This window comes from Rissa tridactyla, chromosome 1 (genome assembly GCF_028500815.1).
Source record: "Rissa tridactyla isolate bRisTri1 chromosome 1, bRisTri1.patW.cur.20221130, whole genome shotgun sequence".
In the NCBI taxonomy this organism is placed as follows: domain Eukaryota; kingdom Metazoa; phylum Chordata; class Aves; order Charadriiformes; family Laridae; genus Rissa; species Rissa tridactyla.
Genome location: NC_071466.1, coordinates 186,498,176 through 186,522,461, shown reverse-complemented (window position 1 = coordinate 186,522,461; position 24,286 = coordinate 186,498,176). Strand labels below are relative to the sequence as shown.

General features: G+C 38.6%; 1 protein-coding gene across 5 annotated transcripts in view; it reads right to left on the bottom strand.

The window, feature by feature from the left end:
• ADAMTS20 (ADAM metallopeptidase with thrombospondin type 1 motif 20) overlaps positions 1–24,286 on the bottom strand; it is a 103,231-nt gene that overhangs the window by 2,747 nt on the left and 76,198 nt on the right. For 4 of the 5 annotated variants that reach the window (XM_054184447.1, XM_054184441.1, XM_054184457.1 and 1 more), the window contains 9 exons: positions 11,747–11,914; positions 10,303–10,476; positions 5,769–5,939; positions 4,915–5,115; positions 4,660–4,789; positions 4,393–4,487; positions 4,199–4,293; positions 3,660–3,793; positions 2,720–2,811 (listed from right to left, as the gene is read on the bottom strand). In XM_054184447.1, the coding sequence (XP_054040422.1) occupies positions 2,720–2,811; positions 3,660–3,793; positions 4,199–4,293; positions 4,393–4,487; positions 4,660–4,789; positions 4,915–5,115; positions 5,769–5,939; positions 10,303–10,476; positions 11,747–11,914 (1,260 nt within the window). The remainder of the gene's footprint in view (positions 1–2,719; positions 2,812–3,659; positions 3,794–4,198; positions 4,294–4,392; positions 4,488–4,659; positions 4,790–4,914; positions 5,116–5,768; positions 5,940–10,302; positions 10,477–11,746; positions 11,915–24,286) is intronic. The other variant, XR_008463624.1, reaches the window with a different exon arrangement.

Sequence of the window (24,286 nt, the reverse complement as noted above, 5' to 3'; positions counted from 1 at the left end):
ACAAGATGATCTTTAAGGTCCCTTCCAACCCAAACCATTCTATGATACTATGATATATCTAGACATAAAGTACTCAAAGGTGTGTACTTCACCTGGGTTACTTATGCTGCATTATACCCTTTTTTTTTGGACACTCAGGAGACATAGACACACCAACAAGTTGTTCTGCAGTAAGTAGCACCTGTGCATCTGTCTGCAGTCTGAATACAGAACTCACATCAGACAATTCCAATTATTTTAGCCTCCTTGCTACGTATTAAATTTTAATTTACAAAAAGTACGGATTTGCAACATGCAAGAATGAGGCTGGCTTTCTTGAAAGATTTTTTGTTTTTTAATTGCCTGAACTTTTGGGAAATAACATGGTCAGGACTGATCACTACCTGGAAATTACAAGCTCATCACTTCTTAGACATCTAATTCTCAAATTTTTGCAAGCATGCTGTTCAAGCATCATCATCTCATCATCTTCCCTTTCTTTTCAATATACTAAATAACATAGTTGAACACGAACATAAGTGGAGGTTAAAATAAATGAATTTGTGGCTAAATGGATTTTTTTTTCAATACAAACCACTCAAAACAGTTTACAGATTCTAAAATATTTGCTACGTAAGTGGTACTCTGAAAACTAGTTTTAAAACAGAGTTAGTTCATATGACAGTAAGAAATATTTTACAAGCAACCAACTGCGCTACCTTGGTAAACAAACTGAGGTACAAATAATGATTAATGGTCAGTTTAGGCAGCTCTACAATCAGAAAACTCCTGCAAACCTCCATACAATTCACTGAGGGCCTGAATTCCTGTATTCAGACCTAGTTAAAACATCCCAAAATGCTGAGATCAAAGCTTTAGCAAAGATAACATTTCTATTACATATGGTAGCTTCTGTATTTTATTGCTTAGTATCGTCATAGTCAGATATATGTATTTTATATATAGATTCGTACAGGCACATGTATGTGTGCATGTATAAAACTACACCATTCAGCCTTTATTCTTTTGATTCACTGAAATTTCTTCATAAAAATTGGGTCTTATATTGTTCAGTATGGCAGATTTGTTTTGAGAGCGCTTCTATGTACAGTTGCTGTGCTTATAGCCCTCTCATACTCAGGAGGTGCTAACATAAGCTCACATGGATAGAGGTAGGTTGTGCTTCAAGTGCCCCAAAAGTGGAAGATTTCCATTTAATGAATAAAGCATCTGGAGGAAATTAATCCAAATGGTGTGGAACACTTTCCACAATTAACAGGCCCAAAGTAACTTCATTCACAGTGACATCATTTTGCAAAAATAAGTGAAAAGTGCTATGTCCAATTATGATGACAGCTTAACAGCCGCCTGTCATGTCATGCAGCATACTCAAGGCCAGGATCAGATTTCAAGGACTGACAACTGGGGAATGGAGGCCTTTTTACTCCATTTAGTTAGTTTCAGTACAGACCTCATAGATGGAAACGCATTGGTGCAAAACCACATGAGCAGAATGACTTCCCAACGGAAGTGACAGATTGCAAATAGATGTGTATTGTACTAAGCCCAAAGAGTTTGCAGGTTGAAGGTATCCAATACTGTCATCAACTCCAACGGTTTTCTTGTCAGGGGTTAACTCTGCCTAACTCTGGTACTTCATTTGTACCTAAATTGTCTCCAGCTGCCCTTGAGTGCATCTACCCACATAGCCTGTCTTAAGTTTAAGCACATAGGATAGATGGACAACAGGGATTCACCTCCACACAAGTCCGAGCTAATTGATCTTAACTCCCTTTATAATCAGTGAAAAGAAATATGCCCGTCCAGACGATGGTTGGCCTCATCCTCAGGTGTCTAATAGAGTAAGATTAGCTGAACGGTTTTCTAGGGAATCTCATTTCTGCCAACAGACTCCAAAAGCAGCCTAGGTTGACCAGTTCAGACTAGGGTTACTTCTGCATTCGCAAGAAGGACACTGCAGTATGAGCAGATAGATCTGTAGAGTGAAAATATTGGGTCAGAGAGCCCAACGTCTGTACACAGCGCAGAGAGGGAGGTTTTACTTTGGACTAACTCTCATCCAGTCCCATAGACTGAATCCTCATTAGCAGTCAGAGTGCATTAAGATCCTTCTGCTGGAGCTCATTGTGTCAGTTGGTTTCATCTGTAAGGCATCCTGATCATGTCTTTCAAGACTGCTCTGTGATGTGAACCAACAAACAGTAAACTGGGACATTACAGAGATTAACTTTAAAAAGCACCATCCAGTCCAAACTAAAACACTCATGCAGACGCACCAGTGGACGTATAATTTTAAATTTTACTGCTAAAGAGGATTGATGTGAAGAGTCAGGAGAGAAACAGAAAAATTCTGCAGGATTAGCGAAAAGGAAAGCCACTGGAGGAGAACAAAAATTGAGAAAGGATTAGGGGAAACAAAGGATACATCACTTACAGAGAGAGGTAGAGAAAGACATTAAATACATAGAAAGTTACACATACATGGTGCCTAGAGGGAAAGTGTGGAGTAAACATTTGAAGGAGAAACCAGGGCCAGGGTGGAGGGGAACATGGTGGAACAGGAGGGAAAAGAGTAACAAAAACATATTTATTAATGTAGTACACAGACTAGACAAAATAGGAGATTGGTTTAGAACCTTACAGCTCTAAATCAGTCACAGAGATGGGTTTTTTCCCCCTCCTACATGCACTTTTCAAGGGGATAAGAAGTCATGAATACCTGTGGACATCTGGCAGCACTGTAGCAATCTCCAGCTGTAGCAAAGGGAACGGCTCTCCCAAGTATAGTCTGAGCAAAAAGAAAATCTGTGGCTAGAAAACAGAAAATTACTCAACATTGAAACTGCAGCATTAGAAGGCTGGGTGAAAACAGTGCGAAAGGCATTAACATGGGGTTTTTTGGTTTGTTGTGGGTGGGGTTTTTCTGTTTGTTGTTTGAGGGGCTTTTTTTTTGGGGGGGTGTTTTGGTTTTGTTGTGGGGATTTTGGTTTTTTTGTTTGTTTGTTTTTCTTTTTGTTTCGGTTTTTCTTTGTTGTTGGTTTTTTTTTTTTTTTCCGGTTGGTGGGTTGTTTTTTTTTTTTTACAAACTGCATTTTAAACAGTCCATTTTGGTTAATGCGACATCAAACCAACCTGTAAGCCCAGTCTCCTTTCTGAGATAGGGGAGGGTTAGGAGGAGGATGGACGTGCACTTGGATGCAGCTCCAGGTGAGCCGGTTGTGGGCCACCTTGCCACCTTCAGGCAGAGGCTTGAAAGTGCTGCAAGATTCCCTGTCCGTTTCCCATGTCTATTAAGGTCTGAGAAGAGACTGACTACAGCATAGGAAGACATTCCCTAGAAAAATACGCCAGGAACTAAAGGGAAATGGAATAATGTGAACAAAACCTTAGAAACTGAAGCTACTTTACATGTAAAATACGAATCTGCAAGATTCATGCCACTTGACCGCTTGGGACAAACTAACAAGGGAAGCAGTAGTGCTTTCTCCATATTTTTTTTTCTTTGAAATTCCTACTGAATTCCCAAAGGAAATAAAAATTTTGTTTTTCCAAAAATGGCATAATTGGATCTATAACTAGGTCAAATGATAATTTCATAATCACAATCAGTGCAATTTCAACAGAATGCTCACATTGGCTGAAACTGCCAAAATGCTTACTTTTAATTTGCATGGAGGCTACATCAAATCTTATTTTGCTAAAAACCGTGAAGCCAGCTGCAAGGTAATCATTTCGACAGGCACAGTCTTGCCTTCTGCTTCCATTGAAAGGACATTCGTATGGATTTTGCAACCTAGAGAATAGCAAAGATTTAGTTTTCCTTTTGGCATTTCTCCATAACAGCACCGTAGTGAAAAATAATTGCATTGTACTATGCTGCATAAACAATATTAAACAACAGTGACTGAACAAGAAGCTCAACTATTAATCTTGGCTCAACTGAAACACTAATTTCTACACCATTTCTACTAAATTCAAGACAGAAAATTTTTAAAATCATTTATTGCAATTAACACAATTTCAGACTGGAAGTATCCACATTTCTACATTTCTGTGTTCATATACCTGGATATTCAAAACAAAAAATCGAGGAAAAAAAATATCTACTCATCTGTTCTCACAAAACTAAGCATTATTTTATTCTTTTATTTTGGAATAAGTAAATGCACTTCATAAAGTTACAGAACTACTTTCATACCTGAATCCATATACTTCAGAAAAGTTGTCTGCTTCACCTTTTACCAATGTCAAATATTCTTTGGGATTCTCTAAATGCATGCCTGAGCAATAAATCTACAAGAGAAAATACAATCCTTTAGCAAAACCTTTATTAGAAAAGTATTATTTAATAAAAATATGTGCTGATAAAAAACTCATAAATATTAAGAGTACCTTTATCGCCCTTCCCTTAATGTTAAGTAGGTATTCACCATCCTTTCTAATCCCTTTTTTAATCTGGATATCTTTGCAGGTGGTAAAGATTTCACCTTCAAAAAGAATGATTAAATCATATTAATATTTCACAAATAGAGCTTAATTTTAGGACATAGCTTGCATAATTGTGCTCCAAATACAAATATATACATATATATATATAGTTTTTATATAAATAACCCGGGAAAACATTAAGTTCAGATGAAAACTGCAGCTGTCACTTACATTCTTCCTCGCGGCAGATCCTTCTGGCATCTGGTTTTAAACGTGTCAGGCACAAGTCACTGGATAAGCCATTTTCAGTCGTACATTCTACGATTCTCTCCTTTACCCCCACTCCGCAAGACACCGAGCACTGGACGTGGATGGCCGTCAAGAGTTAGTTTGGAAGGTAGTAAATAACTATGTCAGCAAATTAGTCTTGGCATTCGTTTGCATTTGAGGCAGCTAGCAAAAATCATCTTGCACATCTGTACTCACCGTGGTCCACTTCCCCACCCTCCACGTAGCTGCTTGTGAGCATCCTTTGATATTACATTTATAAATGTATGGGGACGGCTCTGCCGGGCATTCTCGGTACGCTACAGGTCGAAGGCCACGGGCGTGCTGATTCGGAACAGAGTGGACTCCAACACAGTATGCGATCCTTTGCCGGTGACCAAACCCACAGCTGGCCGAGCACTGAAAGAAAATCCCCAGGCACAGGCATTATTTCTAGTGAAACAACCTTTCTGCGGCGTTGCAGTTACAGATAAATCAGCTCTGATCTTCTCTTCGGCAAAATCCGACGTGTGCCACCACGGGGCTGGTTCATCGGCATGCAGAAGTGAAGGTCTACAATAGTTATGCGCGCAAGGAGATGGGAAGTCCCACGTTGCCCTCTTCTCAGAGCTCAGAGAGGGTCCAGAGCAGTCCCCTCCCAGCTGCAGTAGGCACACAGACACGCGCACGTAGGTAGCGCAGCTGCGCAAGGGAAACAAAGCGCTCACCCACCACCGCGCTGAAACTAAGGAAAACACTTTTCTTTACTTCAGTGAGATCAGCTTGCAGGAGAGTTTGCTAGGAACCAGCAAAGGAATCCTGCGGTGGGGGCGGCTGTCCTCTAGCTGGTGTTCATAGGTCCCGGGGGGGCTACCAGAAGGCTGACAACAGTCACTACAATAAACCACGGCTGATTGGAAGGTTCAGTGTGGGGAAAATTTAGACACCCATGTTCAGATGAAAATATAAGTTATTTCGTTTTGCTCTGCACACATAACGTAAGTTTTACAGCAGTATAAACTTCTTAAAAGTGAATTTACATAAAAGATGCGCGAGCAGTATAATTAGCTTACCTGTGACAGTTCTCCTGTAAGCACAACGTATTTAGAGGGACCTGTCCTGCAGGTTTTGGTTGATGGAGGCTTTGTTGCAGGATCGCAGAAGCTTTCAGCCACTTGGAGATGGTTTTCATCCACACACTTAACTTTCCGGTGTATTTCCTTTCTTCTGTATGATGCTGAGCACTGAGAGTGAGAAAAACAGTCACAGCTTTTATACTTTAACTAGCCATTTACAGAACAAAGTTATTTTCTGGTTGCCACACACCAGTAAAACCCAGACAGCAACACCTTTCATGACATCTGCTATCAGCGTCGGACTGAATTACTCACTGAATCAAAATCCTTTACTTCGTTTTCCAAGTTCAGGTACCTCTAATCAGCTGAAAAAACAATAGTGTATAATGACATGACACTGTAAGTGTTGGGTGAGTCAGAGAAGAAAAGGAAAACATCAGGCCAAAATGATAGGTTGAGTGCAAAAGCTCTTCTACTGAAAAGGGAAGAGCCAAAAAAGTAATTTCAGTGAAATTGGAAAGGAATAAGCTGGTCTTGAAAACAAAATAAAAGAAGTATGTACATGGTATTACACCGATAAAAGAAAAGAAAACAAAACTGCCTGTTAACAAAGCCAGGGGAAGCTTTGGGCAGCAGCATCTGCTGAGCCTGTGCCTTTGCTCTGAGCCTCCTCAGACCTCTCCCCATGGCAGGCCGGTGAGATGGAGAGTTGTTGCAGTTCTGCCAGGACAGGATGAGAACCTTGGTGCCACCAGAATCCAGAAAAGTGGAGGTACAAGCTAAGTAATACATGTCAACAGCACACCACAGCTGCGGGTGCCTTAACTAACCTGTTAGAACTTGCTGTGATAAAGAAGGAAGGCTCAAATACACAAACTCCGGTCTCAGCAGAGGCAATAATCAATAACACCAACTACTACAGACAGACCTGAACCTAATTTAATGCTAATTTGGACACAACAACAGCCAACTAGAAGACTCGTCAAGGTCTGATACACAGACCAAGCCCATTGTTCAAATTTTATTATTATGGACTCAAAGAGGCAACTTGAAGTGCAAATAACAGATGATGTATGGTAAAACAGCTCTGCTAGAGGAAACCTCTAACTTTATAAAGTCAGGTCTTGAGAACATCAAAAGGATGGAGACTGCACAAATTCCCTGGGCAGCGCATTCAACTGCCTTAATTGTCCTCATGGAGAAAAAGTTCTTAATAACATTCAGTTTTAACCTCTCTGGCTTGATCTTATGAAGAAAGGCTGAGGGATTTGGGTCTCTTCAGTTTGGAAAAAAAGACAGCTGAGGGGGGACCTTATCAACTCTTATAAATACTTAAAGGGTGGGTGTCAGGAGGATGGGGTCAGGCTCTTTGCAGTGGTGCCTGGCGACAGGACAAGAGGTAATGGGCACAAACTTGAGCATAGGAAGTTCCACCTAAACATGAGGAGGAACTTCTTTACTTTGAGGGTGGCAGAGCACTGGCACAGGCTGCCCAGAGAGGTGGTGGAGTCTCCAACTCTGGAGTCATTCAAAACCCGCCTGGACACGTTCCTGTGCAACCTGCTCTAGGTGACCCTGCTCTGGCAGGGGGTTGGACTAGATGATCTCCAGAGGTCCCTTCCAACCCTGTGTTTTTGTGACCTTGCTCCCGTTGTCTCTTGCCTTCCCACCATGCAACACTGCAGAGAGCCTGGCTCTGTCCTCTTGGTAACTTCTTTGCTGTGGACTTGCACCGGGGGGTGGAGTGTGGACACAGTTGGCTGCTGTGACTTACAGAAGCACCTGATCTTTTAACAGCATGGAGCAGCTCAAAATATTAGGAATGTAAGGAATAACCCAGTCATGAGGTCATGGGGACAGGCAGAAGAATCCTTTTCATTTTGCTTTATACAGTAGTGTTGTAGACGTTCTTCTCTTTAGCATGAAAATGCATAGTTGGTAGGAGAATGCCGGCTGCCGCTATCAGCCAGCCTCCCAGCTGCAAGCTGGAGAAATGCTGGATCTGGACATTTTTCCGCTGCACTGTGACTGATGAGGCGAGGAAATGACACACGAGCACTCAGAGCTGGGACAGCTGGGCAAAATACTGCAATTTCAGTAGAGAGCGTCCTGCACCGGGAGTGGAATACAGATGGATAAACGCTTGAACTACTGTTAATACTAGATGTACAGGGCTATATGTGAATCTGGTGAGAGAGGGGAACTGAACACAGGAATTCCAAGCAAACAGCAATATCCATGTGGAAGAAGTTATGAACTATCCGGAAGACGCAGTAAAACACAATGCATTTGTTGTGGAGACCTCTAAATACCCAGCTGGAGTATACAAATGTTTGACGGGAAAGGAAAATACACCCTCATTCTCTGAAAGTTTATATTTGTGCTAAAAGGACATTCTGAGCCACTTCCACTAATTCCTGATTTTAACAGCTTTGTATGAGAAGAGGACACTTGGAAGAAACATATATAGTCAGCTTTCTCTCAATATAGCTTCAGAGAGGAATACGTATGTCTGAACTGCTTGAATATAACCCAGGGTTTGCAGAGAACCAACAAATGAGGTATATATTAATAGTAGTCGCTTCTACAGCATTGTGTCCCTGAGATTTTGAGTCTTCATATTCAAAGTTTCGGGGCTTTGCCCTACGAAATTTGACAGTGCAGATTATTAAGATGAGACAACTGCACAAACTGTTTTTTTTTTAATGTTACAGTAAGAGACAGGCTCTTCCGTACACCATTTCAGGCATTATACATACATAATTTTTGTTTTTCTCTCTCCCTCTCTCTTTACATATGTTTGTATGTTTGCATACATGGATACAAAAGTTATTAAATTTTTAGCGTGTAGGAAATAGTCCTTACATCTTCTTTAAAAATGACAACTTTCTTCTGAAAGTATCTTTAGATTTTCTTAAAAATGAAAATGTATATTTGGTAGGAGGCTGCTGAGTTTTATTTTGCTTCTTATCTTTTCTGGAAAACCTGATACATAGATCTTCTTGAAAACGCTGTTTTCCAAAGGTTTTACCTCTGAGATTTCTACTTCCAGCTGACATTTCATTTGTATTTCCAGTCTTAAAATGTGATTTTTTTAAAGTGATATTTCGTAATGAGCTTTTATTAAACATTTTACGCACTATGTAAAGATCTTTGTATTCAAGTTACACAGTTCTATCAATAGGGACCTGCTCAGAGCTCCACCAGAGCTTTTCTCTACACCCGTAGACAAGCAAATCCTGTACAAGAGAGCAAACAAAGCCTTTGACATTTTTTTGTCACTCTCTTTAGTTTTGCAAGCTTGACACTCAAAATATCCAGTGTGGCCACTTGTCATTCTGCAACATAACAACTACTAGAAATGTGCCCAAATGTGGAAAAAAAAAAGAAAAAGGGTAAAAAGGGGGGAAAGGGAGGAAAGGGGGGGAAGAGGGGGGGAAGAGGGAGGGAAAAAGGCGGGGAAAAAGGCGGGGAAAAAGGCGGGAAGGAATACAGGAAGAAAGACAAAAGGGAAAAAAAGACAAAAGGGAAAAAAGGGAAAAAAGGGAAAAAAGGAAAAAAAGGAAAAAAGGAAAAAAGGAAAAAAAAGGAAAAAAGGAAAAAAAGGAAAAAAGGAAAAAAAGGAAAAAAAGGAAAAAAAAGGAAAAAAGGAAAAAAGGAAAAAAAGGAAAAAAAAGGAAAAAAAGGAAAAAAAGGAAAAAAAGGAAAAAAAGGAAAAAAAGGAAAAAAAGGAAAAAAAGGAAAAAAAGGAAAAAAAGGAAAAAAAGGAAAAAAAGGAAAAAAAGGAAAAAAAGGAAAAAAAAGGAAAAAAAAGGAAAAAAAGGAAAAAAAGGAAAAAAAAGGAAAAAAAGGAAAAAAAAGGAAAAAAAAGGAAAAAAAGGAAAAAAAGGAAAAAAAGGAAAAAAAAGGAAAAAAAGGAAAAAAAGGAAAAAAAGGAAAAAAAGGAAAAAAGGAAAAAAAGGAAAAAAAGGAAAAAAAGGAAAAAAAAGGAAAAAAAGGAAAAAAGGAAAAAAAGGAAAAAAAAGGAAAAAAAGGAAAAAAGGAAAAAAAGGAAAAAAAGGAAAAAAAGGAAAAAAAGGAAAAAAGGGAAAAAAGGGAAAAAAGGGAAAAAAGGGAAAAAAGGGAAAAAAAGGGAAAAAAGGGAAAAAAGGAAAAAAAAGAAGAAAAAAAGGAAAAAAGGAAAAAAAGGAAAAAAAGGAAAAAAAGGAAAAAAAGGAAAAAAAGGAAAAAAAAGGAAAAAAAAGGAAAAAAAGGAAAAAAAGGAAAAAAAAGGAAAAAAAAGGAAAAAAAGGAAAAAAAGGAAAAAAAGGAAAAAAGGAAAAAAGGAAAAAAAAGGAAAAAAAGGAAAAAAAGGAAAAAAAGGAAAAAAGGAAAAAAGGAAAAAAAGGAAAAAAAGGAAAAAAAGGAAAAAAAGGAAAAAAAAGGAAAAAAAGGAAAAAAAGGAAAAAAAGGAAAAAAAGGAAAAAAAGGAAAAAAAGGAAAACGTACGACATGACTCGGTTACTTCATACAAGTTGGAAGCCTTACTTACATCTTCCCATTCATCTGCCAACCAGCGGTACCGCGAGCAGGCAGGCAGCCAGCAATGCCTCTTGCTCGCGGGCCGGGTATCACGACTACACATGGCTTCGCTCACTTGACCCAGGCCCTTCAGCTGACAGTAGATGTCCCTTTGCTGAATCCCCACTCCACAGGACACAGAACACTGAAATTCATCAAAATGAATTATGTCAGTGTGAAATGAGACATTCCTAGAAGGTGGTACAGTTGCCATTATTACAAGTTCTTAGGATATTATTTAAAATATACTTCACAGCCCTTACCATACTAGCGTTTCATTGTATCTGAAGAGTTTTATGTTGAAAAATGTAAAACACCAATTAAAATCAAGATTTGTAATAAATATGAAAAATAAATGCATCCCAGTTACCTAGCCTGATCTTTCCGCTTACCTTAATTCACAGTAGGAACAACGACTACAGGCACAGGCAAAGCAAAAGTTTACATTTTTGCAAGATGAAACGGTTGAATTTCTAAGTTTAGGTTATTCCTTTATTAGAGATTGACAGTCTTATCTGTTGCTTTAAAATGTAAATATTAAAATAAAAAAAAAAAAAATCTCAGTATTCCGGGTTAGAAAAACATTGCAAATGGTGCAACGTGTTGGGGACACTTCTCTTTCTTTTGCAGGTAGAACTAAGGAACTTAAATCCTGATGAGCTTCAAAAGGTTCAAACCCTTCCTGCCACACGCCTCTGCTCCTCCTTCCTGGCCAAAGGTATTTCCCTACAACGCTAAGGCTGGCTGAGACAGACAGCCCCTTTTTAACCCAGGCAGAGCACCATTAGATCCCAAAGCCTACCTAAAAATCCTAAGCATAAAGTAGATATTGCTCAATCAAGTGTGGCGAGTGGCAATGTGTCTTTATCAATGTGGGGAATTATACTTTGAAAGAGTGAGCAAAATGCAAAATGTTGCCACGTGCTCAGTTACACACAATGTCACAACAAGGTGAGAGATCTTTTACAAGACCAAACCAGAGAAAAGACCGGTATTTGTGCCCAAAATCCCTTTTTCTTCTCCTTCCCTGACAAACCTGCGCTCACTTCAATATTCAGACTACGATAGCAACTACAGTGATACTACCGAGTCTCTCACCGAAGGTAAGAATTAAACTTCAAAATTTTACTGTTATTTTGAATTTACCAGATAAGTTGAGGAAAGTCCTAAGTACCTATCCAGTCCAAGGTTCAGATTACCAAATACTTTCTGTTTTCACACATATTTACTTTTAATTACTCTTAAAAGAAAGAAAAAAGGAAAATATAATGAACTACTTTCTGATTTGTGGATTTCATTGCGATGTGCGTAGAAAAAAACCTTCCTGACAATTATTTCCATCGAAGCATTTTGTCATGAATACAATCTTGTCTTGTACTCTCATCGAGAACATAATCAGAGCAGATTTGACATACCTCTTTCCATCTGCTGGTCTTCCAAGCAGGACATCTTCCAGCTCTACATATTTTGTAGGTCCGTGGTTTTTTCAAATGCCTGCAGTTTCCTTCCTCTATTTTAGCTTGAAAGCTATTAAAACAATGCACATCACGAAACTTCAAACCTTTTCCACAGGAGACAGAACACTGAAAAGAGAAGTGCATTTCATTACTTTACTAAAAATCTCAAAGTAATGAGAAAACCAGAAGAAGCTGTGGCCTCTCCCCAAAACGGACTCTACGATTATAGGAATAAGTTTCTGTATTAGGACACAGCATCTACTGTATGTATCTGAAATTTTTGTGTAAGCTCTCTCATACTGCGTGTTACTGACCAGACGCCAAACATCCCTCACGTGTTCTTCATTCATTGGCATCATCATTGGCAAATACCTGAGCTCAGCCATCCGTATCCATGCAGGAGACAGCTTGACATTACGATCTCAGAAGAACATGCTCTAGTAACATCCTGTTTCCAGTACGTATATTGCTATTTTAATGTAAGCATGATGCTTATCATAAGCATTAAAGAAAGGAAAAGGCAAAATCGTGGGTAGGCATGCTTCCAGGTATTAGGTTACGAAGTCCTGTTTGCTCTGGCACCTCCCTTCCATGAGCTTTGGGTATCTTGCTGCATGTGACCAAGAGGCAAGAGAAGAAGTATAAAGCAGACACTGTAGGTTATGGTGCACTCCCTGGAGGCATGGCCTTGCCTCGCTACCCTGTTATTCTGTTTTCTCCAGAAAGTTGCTATGATAGACACGACTGGCTCTAGGACTGACCGACCAACTGACCGACCGACCTCCAACGTAAAACCAACGGGGCTGCAGATACATTTTGTGAAACCCACCCTGGCAGTACGCGCTGGCCGTGATTGGGGTATGTCTGACAGATCGGTCTCTTTTGGAGAAATGGCTATTCTTCTGCAGAAAAGGCTATTCTTCTGCTATATTCTCGGACTGCCACGAGGCTTTCGTGAGGTTTGAATTTAATTCTTCAAAGCAGAGCTCTTCTATTCACCTGCGGAGCAGAGCTGCAGGTCCTAGGGAACTTTCAGTCAAATAAGGAACATCTGAAACACTTTCAAATTAGGTGGCTACTCAGCTGACTTAGCTTGGATCATGAGCATTCTGAATGTAAGCACTTAAGTATTATTACTATCTTACTCTTGTCATTAATCTTCCTATTTTATGTCATCCTATCAAAAAGTTTTGATCGATTGAGTTAATTACTTTTCTATATGGAAAAAGAACACGCTTAATTTGTTCTAAAGTTTCCTCTGTACTTTATTTTACACCTGGATAAACATTTCCTACAAAATCAGGTAGGGAATTAATACTCAAACCCAAATTTAATTTCTAAATGGACGTGGAAAAAGGATTTAAATACAGACTTTCTTCCAAAGCACCTAAGATACTTCTCTTTCTTTTCTCTTACATTGTCACCTATGTCACTGGCATGACACACTAATATAATCAAGCACTTTTAAAAAATATATCTTCTGTTTTCAGGAAATGAAATCCGGAACATCTATCTTTCAGAGCAAAACCTGGCAAGTATTTGCATGAGAACAACAGCTGGAGAAAAGTTTTTAAAATATAGAATAAGCAACTATAATACATTAACCTACTATGACAGAAACATTTTTCACAATAACTATACCTCATTAAACAGAATCTTGGCTGACTCACTTGTCCTCAAATACTAGAGGGATTCGTATGTGTCCTTAAGCATTTATACGTGTAATCTTACGAGTTTAATTGAAAGTGCCGATGTGCTTAAAATTAAATCTTTGCAGAATAAAGCAATACATTTATTTTATCACACAATACAATGGATAGCACGTTTCTCTTAAGCAGCTATAATTGTATTTGCAAAAAGATAAGGGTACTGATTTGGTCAAAACTTGCTTCTTATATGCCTGTTATGCAATTCCGGTAAATAAGAATGTTTGTTTCAAAATTTAATCCTTTTGCTCTCAGCAAAATCTTTAAATTTATCATTGAAAAGTACCATTCATGTAGTTTTACAATTTTTGTTTCATTAATTTAGAAAATACTTTAAGGTAGAAAAATTTCGGTAGAACCGAAATTACTTGAAAAGAAATTCTTTCTTTCCTTTTATCTATGAACAACGTAGGTCAGAAAACTTAAAACTCTGCAAACCATATAATTATAAAGGGCTTTCAGAAAACTCAGCTCTGAATTCAGAGGGTTTAATTACCAAAGCAGGCAAGATAACATTTATGCTTGAAAACTAATATGATCTTGATAATTGATTTTTCCCTCCCTTGAAGCTTTTTTAAGGAATTTCAACCATAAAATAAAACATAAAGGACCCCTGAACTCTGAAGAGTCTCTTCATTCTTCAGTAGTACGTAAGTGAAATGCATCACAGAGTTCCTTAACCTCCTCCTATGATGTGTTAGGAAAACACCACATGCTCCCCCTTCCTCAATGACTTTCACCTGTGAAGCATTAATTAGGCTCCAGAGGGCTGTCAGACAGAGTGAGCCCTTCTAGGGATGGTGGTCTAGGCGGAGAACTGCAACCACAGAAGGTGTCCTAAGAAGCCTTTGCTTCAGGAGATGAGGCTACCACTGCACAGAATAATTGCACTCTTTAATTTCCCATTGCCCTCAACATTAAGTATCAAGACAACACTTTTCCGTATACATACATATTTGTTTATACAGCTTATACCTTTTACTCAACAAAAATGAGATTTATTGTACAGGGCTAACAGCTGCTAACAGCAATAGAATAGGCAAAGAAGTCTTTTACCCTGCACCTCAGTCTTCTAAAGATCTTCTGATCTAGTGGAAGGTGACCCTGCCCATGGCAGGGGGGTTGGAACTAGATGATCTTTAAGGTCCCTGTCAATTCTAACCATTCTACGATAATATCTCTACCCTCTAGGTACAACATTATATGTTTACTTCTACACAAGTTAGAATTGGGTCTGGTTTTATTGTTGTTGGTTTGTTGTTATGGGGTTTTTTTATCTTTTCATTGGTCCAAACTCAACTGAGTTACATCTCTTTTGTATTTAAATGGCCTAATTTAATCTTTATAATTTGTGCTATTCTTTCTTCTAAAGAAAGAAATTGAAGATTTGTGTGTTAAGTTAGCCTATTATAATAGTAAGGTATTTTTAGTCATTAAAGAGCAATGCCGGCATAAAAAGATTATTTGCCATTCTCTTTCATAAAGACATTCTACTGAATTTTGTAATTAGAGTACAATTATACAGCAATTCGTTTTCAATCATATCGGATGGGAAGCTGAAGAGGGAGTTCAGAAAGGAAAATAGCAGTTTGGATGTTAAGAATAAGAGAGGCTTTATGAACGCTTATTTCAAATACTAATTAAACTAACTTTCATGCAAATACTGTTTAGCTTTGATAACTCAAGCCAGCTGAAACCTATTGTTATCTTAATGCTAAATGCAGAAACAGAAATGAAAGACACTTAAAAGCTGTAGGTAGAAATTATTTTCAATTATTGTAAAAATAGTTTTGCACTTAAAAATGAATTTAATTATAAAAAATATAATTTAAGTTTCCAGAAATGTAACTTTGGACAAGTCATCCATGTTTGTTTGTTGTTTGTTTGGGTTTTTTTTCCTATCTTGCTGTAAAAGACAATAACTTACAGAATGTTGCCAACTCAGACCAAGAAAACATCCACGTGTAACTTTTTCCAGGGAGTTTTTTCACAAAATGCTCATTTAATGAAATAGAGAAGATCCCCAAGTGGGACTCCCAAGTGGCTAAAGGCATCTAAATACAGCTTACAGGGAGATATCTTGCATTAATTTCTATCCCTGCCACTGGCGTTTTCCTTAGAGAGCTGCACATTGCACACGCCGACCCAAGACACCTGCCTGACCAGCTTCCTCTCAGCTTTGTATCATCAGTAAGAAGCGTCAAATTCTCATTTGTACAGGAGCGAAGCCTTGTTCTGTGCTCCGGAAGCCACTCGTATCCTTTTAGCGCATCTAGCCTATAGCACATTGCTATAAGGATGAATTTTGCCCTTCGTAAGCCTGTGTTCCTTCTTGGAGCTCCTAATGCATTATTACACGGCTACCTGTGGAATATACTGCGCTTAACTCTCTTGCTGCTTGACCTCCTTCCATTCAAACTTGAACATGGTCAAGAGCAACGTAAGCCTGTGTTCTTCTTGGAGCTCCTAGCGCATTATTACACGCTACGTGTGGAATATACTGCACTTAACTCTCTTCGCTGCTCGACCTCCTTCCATTCAAACTTGAATGTGGTCAAGAACAACATGATCGTTATGGCTCAATATGTCCGTAATGTGGCTTCACCTGTATGACATTCCACCCAATTGGAGGCTTATGGAGAGTACATTTTCCATATATTTTCTGCAGATTGCATATGTAGGAAAAAAAAAATAAAATCCCAAATCTTTAAATCTCAAAAGAAATACGAACTTTTCTTTAAAAAAAAGCAAGTTGAAAAAACCCATCCTGTAACCATTTTACACAGAAATTCTAGCACTTGTCTCAACATTGGCTAAAGTAATATTTCCCATATGTCACGTTCTTTTAAAAACATAAAACTACAGCTAAAAAGCTGGACTTGATTACTATTGTTCAAAGTCATTCCATAACCCTGGTAACTAGGATTCATCTGTTTGGGTTTTTTTCATAGTAATAAAATTCTGTGAGGATCGGCCTGACAGAACTCCTGGTGCTTTCTGTGGCACAGACGGACTCTCCGACAGGCATGCCATCATCAGTTCCTACCAAATTAAGGCTTTTTCTGCAGCTGGCAGGCAGTTTCACTAAAAGCTTCTGGATTCTTTTGCTATTGTTATTACTTCACTGAAGAGTTGAAGACCTTGGATTATTTGGTGGATTTTTTTTCTAAATTTTCTTTTCTTTCAAGGGAGTGTTTTGTGTAGCTTAGCTGGTAGCTCAGTGGACTTCTGGTTACTGAAAAACAGCCCAGTAAATGTAAAGCATATAGCAGTTTCTTTTTGTACTCATATTAGCAATAAAGGGACTGAAATATAAATGACTCACTGAAAGTAGTACTGTATACTGGTTTTGGCTGGGATAGAGTTAATTTTCTTCATAGTAGCTAGTATGGTGCAAAGATTTGGATTTGTGACTAAAACAGTGTTGATAACACACGGATATTTTATTTACTTTTGAACGGTGCTTACACGGCATCAAGGCCTTTTCTGTTCCCCACGCTGCCCTGCCAGCGAGTAGGCTGGGGGTGCACATGAGGCTTTGAGGGGACACAGCTGGGACAGCTGACCCAAGGGATGTCCCAGACCATATGAGATTGTGTTCAGCAACCAAAGCTGGGGGTAGGAGGAGGAAGGGTGATGGCATTTGTCTTCCCAAGTAACCGTTACGTGTTATAGAGCCCTGCTTTCCTGGAGATGGATAAACACCTGCCTGTTGATGGGACATAGTGAATGAATTCCTTATTTTGCTTTCCTTCTTGGTGCAGCTTTTGCTTTAGTATTAAAATGGCTTTATCTTAACGCCACAAGTTTTCTCACTTTTGTCCTTCCGATTCTCTCCCCCATCCCACCGGGGTGGAGCGAGCGAGTGGCTGCGTGGGGCTTAACTGCCTCCCAGCGTTAAGCCACAACACTAGTGCTGAAAAAGGATAAAATGTATTACAAATGTTTGTTGGTTTTTGTTTGGTTGGTTTTTTGTCAGGCACTTCTGCAACTGGAAGACCAGTTTATAAAAATGATATATTTATATAATGGTTCAGAGTAACAAACCTACAGGGTTAAGCGCAGTAGTTACTTGAATTGTCTGACAACTTTGGTTAGCACAAAAGTCTGTTTGGGCTCTTTGAAAACTATGCTAGAAGTAGACTAGGACCACAATTGCACAAGACACTAGTAAAATATTACTTTGAGCATCACTTAGTTGAGGCTTTGTAATTAGGCCCTACTGAATTTTTTGATTCAGAGTCAGTAATTCTTCACTAAAAGAAGTACAAACACTTGTGCCATTAGCTCAAGCACTCAGAAAGGACCACGGTTACAAAAGACCAAACATGCCATCACTCCTGAGAAAAAGTGGACCGAATTCCAAGGGGTATGTGTATGATTTACTGTTACATCTAAGTTACACCTATGTTAACTACAGAAGTTACACTGAAGATATTTTTAAGTCACGTCATTGAGTATAGCTTCATTTCAAAAGGTCAGTGTTATATCACAGTCCTCTGGTGTTCAGAAAATGTCTTGATTTGATTAAGTCCCCTTGTAGCTGCAGTCTGAGTGTGCTTTGACACATTTCTAAATACGCTTTCGCAGCCACAGCAACGGAAGGGAGGAAGGCTGGGCTAAGAAGGACTCAAAGACTTCATCCAGCCCACCATGCTGTCCAGAGTTCGGATCAGCTTACACCTGGACCATTCCTGACAGCAGTTTGTCAGTCTTGTCTTCAACGACAGGGATGCTACAACCTCCCTTGCCTGCATTTTTCCACTGCATAGCCATCCTTACAGTTAGAAAAAGCATCTTAGGAGTTAACTAGTCTCTCTTACTGTTAAATAAGACGGTTATTTCTCATTCTACCCGTAGCAGACTCGGAAAAACTCACCTCTATATAATCACTGATTATGTGTTGGAAGAATACCTCATTCAGTCCATTCTTCTATAGACTTGGTCTTGAAAAAACACAGCTACCCCAGCCTTTTCTCATTCCTCACTTTGTCCAAGCCTCTTACCATTCATGTGGCTGTCCTCTGAGCACTCCAACTGTCTGCATGTTTTTTACAAGGAGGTATCCAAGACTGTATGCTGTGTATCAACCGAAGCACTAGAGTGAAAATACACCATGACAAAAAGCACATACCCAACAAGCACATACCCAGTATTATTATTCTTTGTTTAAGTTAAGTTCTTTGCGGCCTTCCCACTTTGTGGAGTTCTAGATGACATTTGGAAGATAAAATCTAGAGTGAAAACTACTTGCTGCAGTATTATTTGCAATCATACTGCGTCACGGGATCTTTGATGGAAATTAATAGTAAATGTACTTCTTTCCTGTAAGAGTGAACTGTATTCACACTAGGTCTGCAATGCTACGCCCTGATCCAAACACCAGCTAGATGACATTCCTACCACACTATTTGACTGGACCTCTAAGCTAAGTAACTTTTTTTTTTCTTTTTTAAATCAAGCAAGCCTGTATTTCTAATGGCCAAATGCACAGCCAGCTGAGCCCAGCAAGTTCCAGCAGGTCCCTTTCTCTCGAGCTGATGAATGACTGATGAGTGATGTCTACTTGTAGAATACTCCAAGTAGCCTCCACTGTACATTCCTCCCTGTCTGTTGCCTATGCATGAGGAAACATAGCATCTCTTGAATCTGTTTGACCTCTTGCGTATCAAAACGTGAAAGCTGAGAAACCATCACTCCTGTGGTTCAGTAAGACGCAACACAAACACCAGCCCGAAAACACTTTGCAAAGTTCAGTCCACAGCACAGCTTTGGCTCCCATGACACTGACAGATGGTCCTCCGAGGTCAGTGACACTTGTCTGCAGAAGTCCAACTCTACGGACGATGCTACAGAGGAATTTTAGACAATATTTAAAGTTGCCACCTCATGGTCTGAATTTTTTTGTCCTGTGCAGCTGGCAGCAGCCTTAACGAGGGAGACCTCTCAGCAAAACAGCCATCTGCCTGGATGGCAGGTGAACTGTCATACTGTCTGCAGCTGTTGGAAAAATCAAAACCAGAACTCTTGAAATTCCATTTAATGATCATCTGCAGAATTTCATTTATTCATTCGAGTTAGATCTGTGAATAAGTCTTTTAATTTTGCCTCTAATATCTCAAAGCATGATCTATTACCTCAAGCTACTGATCAGACTTTACATATTATATAGCTATTCCTGCATTTTCTACTTTTATTTTTGAAACATTTAAGTCTTACTACTCTTCATTTTAAGAAGCAAATTAATTTGCAATTTACAAGAGACACGATTTTGTTTCTAGACAAAGCTCTATCCTTTTTCTTTCAAAAGAAAGGTGTTGTCTCATTGTTTGGAGGTGAATCCAGTACTCTGCTGCTATAGAGTGAAAAGTCCTGATGCCAGCTAAAAAAGCTTTAGGGAGACTAAGAACAGATAAGTAAAACAAAAGCCTGTTATAAAGGTTCAGTGTAAAGCCTAAAAAATATTAATCACATAATTCAGAAAGGAAAATCTGGGCTCAAGCAATATTCAAGTCCAAGTTTCCTAACAAGGAATCAAATTTGACGCAAATTTTGGACAAGAATGGCATAAAGGAAAGAGACTACCATCTTCTCATTTTCCTTAAGAGTATAATTCAAGGCATTGAAGACCAATTATGTTGTATTCCGTGTTGTGGCAAAGCCATTTCACACACATTATGGAGATATTAGCGTGGGTGTTGATGGAAGGTTGCGCGGCAGAGTGGAAGAGGAGGAAAATAAACAAGATGAACAGAACAGTGGCAAAAATAAAAGAAAGACCACGAAAAGAGGGAAATTCCTCACAGAAAATTAATATCATACTTTACTGAAATCAAACATGAACAGTTGAGTCCAAGTCCTATTCAGAATTAGTTGTCATGACCTGTTCCTCAAATACTACTCTCTTTCAGGTTTTGGCTTCCCGGAGGAAGTGCTCACTATCAAACACAGCAGCAACCTAACAGAGAACCATCTCCCCGTGGCAGATGTGCTAACGCTGCTACATGACAGCATTGGTGAGGTGTAATAACAAGCCTTCCACTAGCTGAAGATATTTTGTGCTTCTGTTAATGTCTGCTTGATATTTTTGAAAATTTTAAAATAATAATCACCATGAGTTGATGATTAATATGTCCTTCAACAGTAATGACGTATCACATTTGGCATCTCATTTAACACTTCCTTTATGGGTTCCAATTCATCTCTCAACTAGAGTAAAAATTGAATTGTATAGTTGTTCTTCCTGCCTTACTTGCTCTTGATTTGAATCTGTCGCATCTGGTTACCACCTGAGAATCAGGACAACAATAGGTATTCCTGCCTCCTTTCAGCAGCCATTTGGCAGGTTCTGCTACCTCACATGCAGGTCCCAAGTGCCACTGAAGGGTCTGCACGTACCTCTGTTAAGAGCTTCATCATCAGCCCTCGTTCAAGCCAACATTATCACTGTAATTAATGACAGTATATATTAAAACAATGAGAAATATGATTGGATTATTAATTGCCGGGAGGGAGGGAAGAGATAAACTACATTGCTCAGCCAGCATTCCTGCAACAGCGTATATCTGGTACGGGTACCTAACTTTTATCATCTTTCAGTTGAATGATACATACACCAGACAGACGGCTGAGGCAAATCCCAATTAAAAATACAGAACAGTGGTAAATTAAAAAAAAAAAAAAACAAAACAAAAACAACAAACCAAACCAAAACCCCAACAAAACCCCAACAGACAATTCTGCCTTACCTCTCCTTCTGAAATCAGTGGCAAACAGGAACAGAGCTAGACCCTCACTAGGTCCTTCTGAAAATCTTAATCTACAAGTATAAATTTGTGTCAAATTTATAAGCCTGAACAGCAATCCTGCTCTTTGCATTCGATACCTCCTAGAAAGTATTTGGTATAGGCACTTTCATCATTACACCGTTACAGACGTCAAATTGCTGACTTGGCCAGAGTTCAGCAAGTCTCAGCTTTCTTTATTGCACAGTCACGTAACAGCAGTAACACCTTTCAGCAATAACTGAAGGCAGCAGCACTGGAGAGAAACAGTGCGTAAAGTGCAAGCATCAAGAAAGAAAGGCATCAGAAATGGAGATAGGAGACTACAGGGAAATCCAGCGTGAGCTAAAGACATGCAGGGTTTTTTCCTCATTTCCAATAAATGGATAGATTTCTAGACACGTTTTCCAAAAGGAGAACGACAGATGTATCCAGCAGCTGTGTTCACAAACCTCCACAAAAAATAAGCAGCAACCCAAAGCGAATCCACTGTTGTTTCCAACACCCAGGCACAATTTAACAGACTGCTTCACAGGGAGGACGGTCTCCTGTCCCTTGTGAAGCTCAGGAAAACTGAACAAATGCACAGGAATGACATAATCTGCATTCTCACTGAAAAGTAACAATCACCCCTTGAGAGTGACATTTTATTCATAAGTCTTCTCAATAAAAGTGGCATATTTTTAACATGATGGAGGATCTCTGGTGCAGAAGCTACATTTGCACAGGAAAAAGCATATGTTTACATACTTTTCACAATTTAAAACTTCAGTTTATGCATTCTTCTTTTTTAATCTTCAGAGATAGGGTCCTTTCAATTAACCAGTTACAAAAGTAACTAGAGATAATGCAGTCTTACAATGTTAGACCAATTAGTTTTAGCTGAGTTTGCAAAAAAACTAAACAAGAGCCAAAGAAACACTATATCGCAGCAACTGCAGTCTCTGATTTATCATTTTTAATCATGTTAGCAGCAGCAAAACAGGTGCTGAGATCTTAAAGGAATAACAAATACATGAGCTACGTGTGTCCGTCTGCTCTATAAAAAGCATCTCTTCACTTTTTTCATTTGATTAAAAACTAAGATTTTGTATTTGAACTTTAAAGAAAACTGGAAATACAAAGCAATATATATACTGGAACGGTACGGTATTGTCAGAAATTTTTTCAAACTTTTTAGAAGTATACAAAAATATAATTCTATGGCACCTAACTAAGCATCAGCTAAAGAATTAAGAAAAACAACACAAATTATTTTAAATATTAATTGGTCACAAAAATATGTTTACATTTTAGATAAGTAATACAACTTTTTACCTACCTTCACATGTTGAATTCCAGCTTATTTTCGACCTAAGCCACTCTTCTGTGTATTTTCAATTTACTTACAGATCAATCTTTCCAACATCACAGTCACGTGCATGAACGTGAGCACGCACGCAAGCTTCTGAAGGACTGATTCAGCAGGAAATCTAAATCCCTGCTCTCACTGAAGTGAAAGGGCCATAGATAGATGCATGCTAGAACATATACTCATCAATATAGCGGTCTGTCTTAGTGGAATCACCAGTCTTCCACAATCAGCAGTTTTCAAAGCACTAGGAACTTCCATAATAAAGACCTAGGGAATATTTTGTTCATTTCCTAACCCGTGCCAGATAACTGAAATATTTGTGTATTAACCTTCATAAATGTTATGAAATGCTAACACTTTAATATATGTTTAATACATTTTAAATTTGGGTCTCAAAGCCACTTTGAACCAGTATTTATGAGTTGTGACTGGGGTTTTCAAAACTGCCATGTGTATACAGGCAGCTTAGAATGATTTTCACATGGATCTGACCACCCAGAACCCTTCAGCTTTTCTGATAGTTCTAAGTCTGCAAAAGAAGAAATAAATACATCAGTAGCTTCACATTCCTTTCATTCTCATTAAATGGCTATAAATATTTAGGAATGGTATTAAGGACCACCTGCTTTTTTTCCCCTTCCATGATTTTTTTTTTTTGCTTTAACTCCTGTTCCTCTCCTGTCTTACTTCTAAATTCTGGATCTGAAACTTCTGCAAACCTCCTCATGCAAAGTTGTTTTAGGAATGTGAAAAATTATATTATGTCTTTGAGGTTAAGAGTTGAGCATTATGTTATGATCCAGAGTTTTCTACAGTTTTTGTCATTAAGTGGGAACAGGTCTGGGCTGTAAAATTACAGCTCCAGCAAAAGGTTCAACAGCTGGTATCTTCAAGCTTTATCATCAAAGATCACGTGCCAACTGCCTATTCCAGTCCAGTTGTTCAATGGCATCAATTACTGCTTATATCAGTGCCAACGTTTTCATATTTCTTTTTTCTGCTCAAGTATAAGAGCTCCCCCCATGAAAACAACGTCACTAAAATATCATATGAAGTTCACTGCAATGCAAAGGTTACTCAATGGTAAAATCCCCTCACTTTCAGTGGTGAGTTCCCATCCCCCTCCCCTCCTTTTTAAAGGCTTTAAACATTAGCATTCTTTAATAAAGGACACATTAAATATAAACACAAAGCCACACAACATGCATAAAAAAGAAGGGTTAAAATGCAACTGTATTTCACAGACAAGTCACAGTCATTAAATTAAATTATCACACGTACATTATAACTTATTTATTATTTCAAGCTATACAGGCAACATAGCACCAAAATGGAGAAACTTCCTCTAACCTTGATGAACAGTACACAAATATTTGTTTTTGAATTTTGGAAACAAGTATTTTCTTTCATTTTTATCAGAATTATCCTAAATGAAATCCACTATCCCGAGTCTGGTTTATGACATTATTTGGGTAGTGACATCTGTTATCAGTTATCTCTGAAAAGGCACCCCCCATTTCCAAAGTTTGAAAAAAAATGAATAGCACATGCTAACATTAAGATTTCAGCCAGTGGGATATTAAATAAATGTGCTGTTTTGGTAATGAGGTATTCTGAAGTTCGACATTAGGCAGCAGCAGAAGTAGAGGTAAAA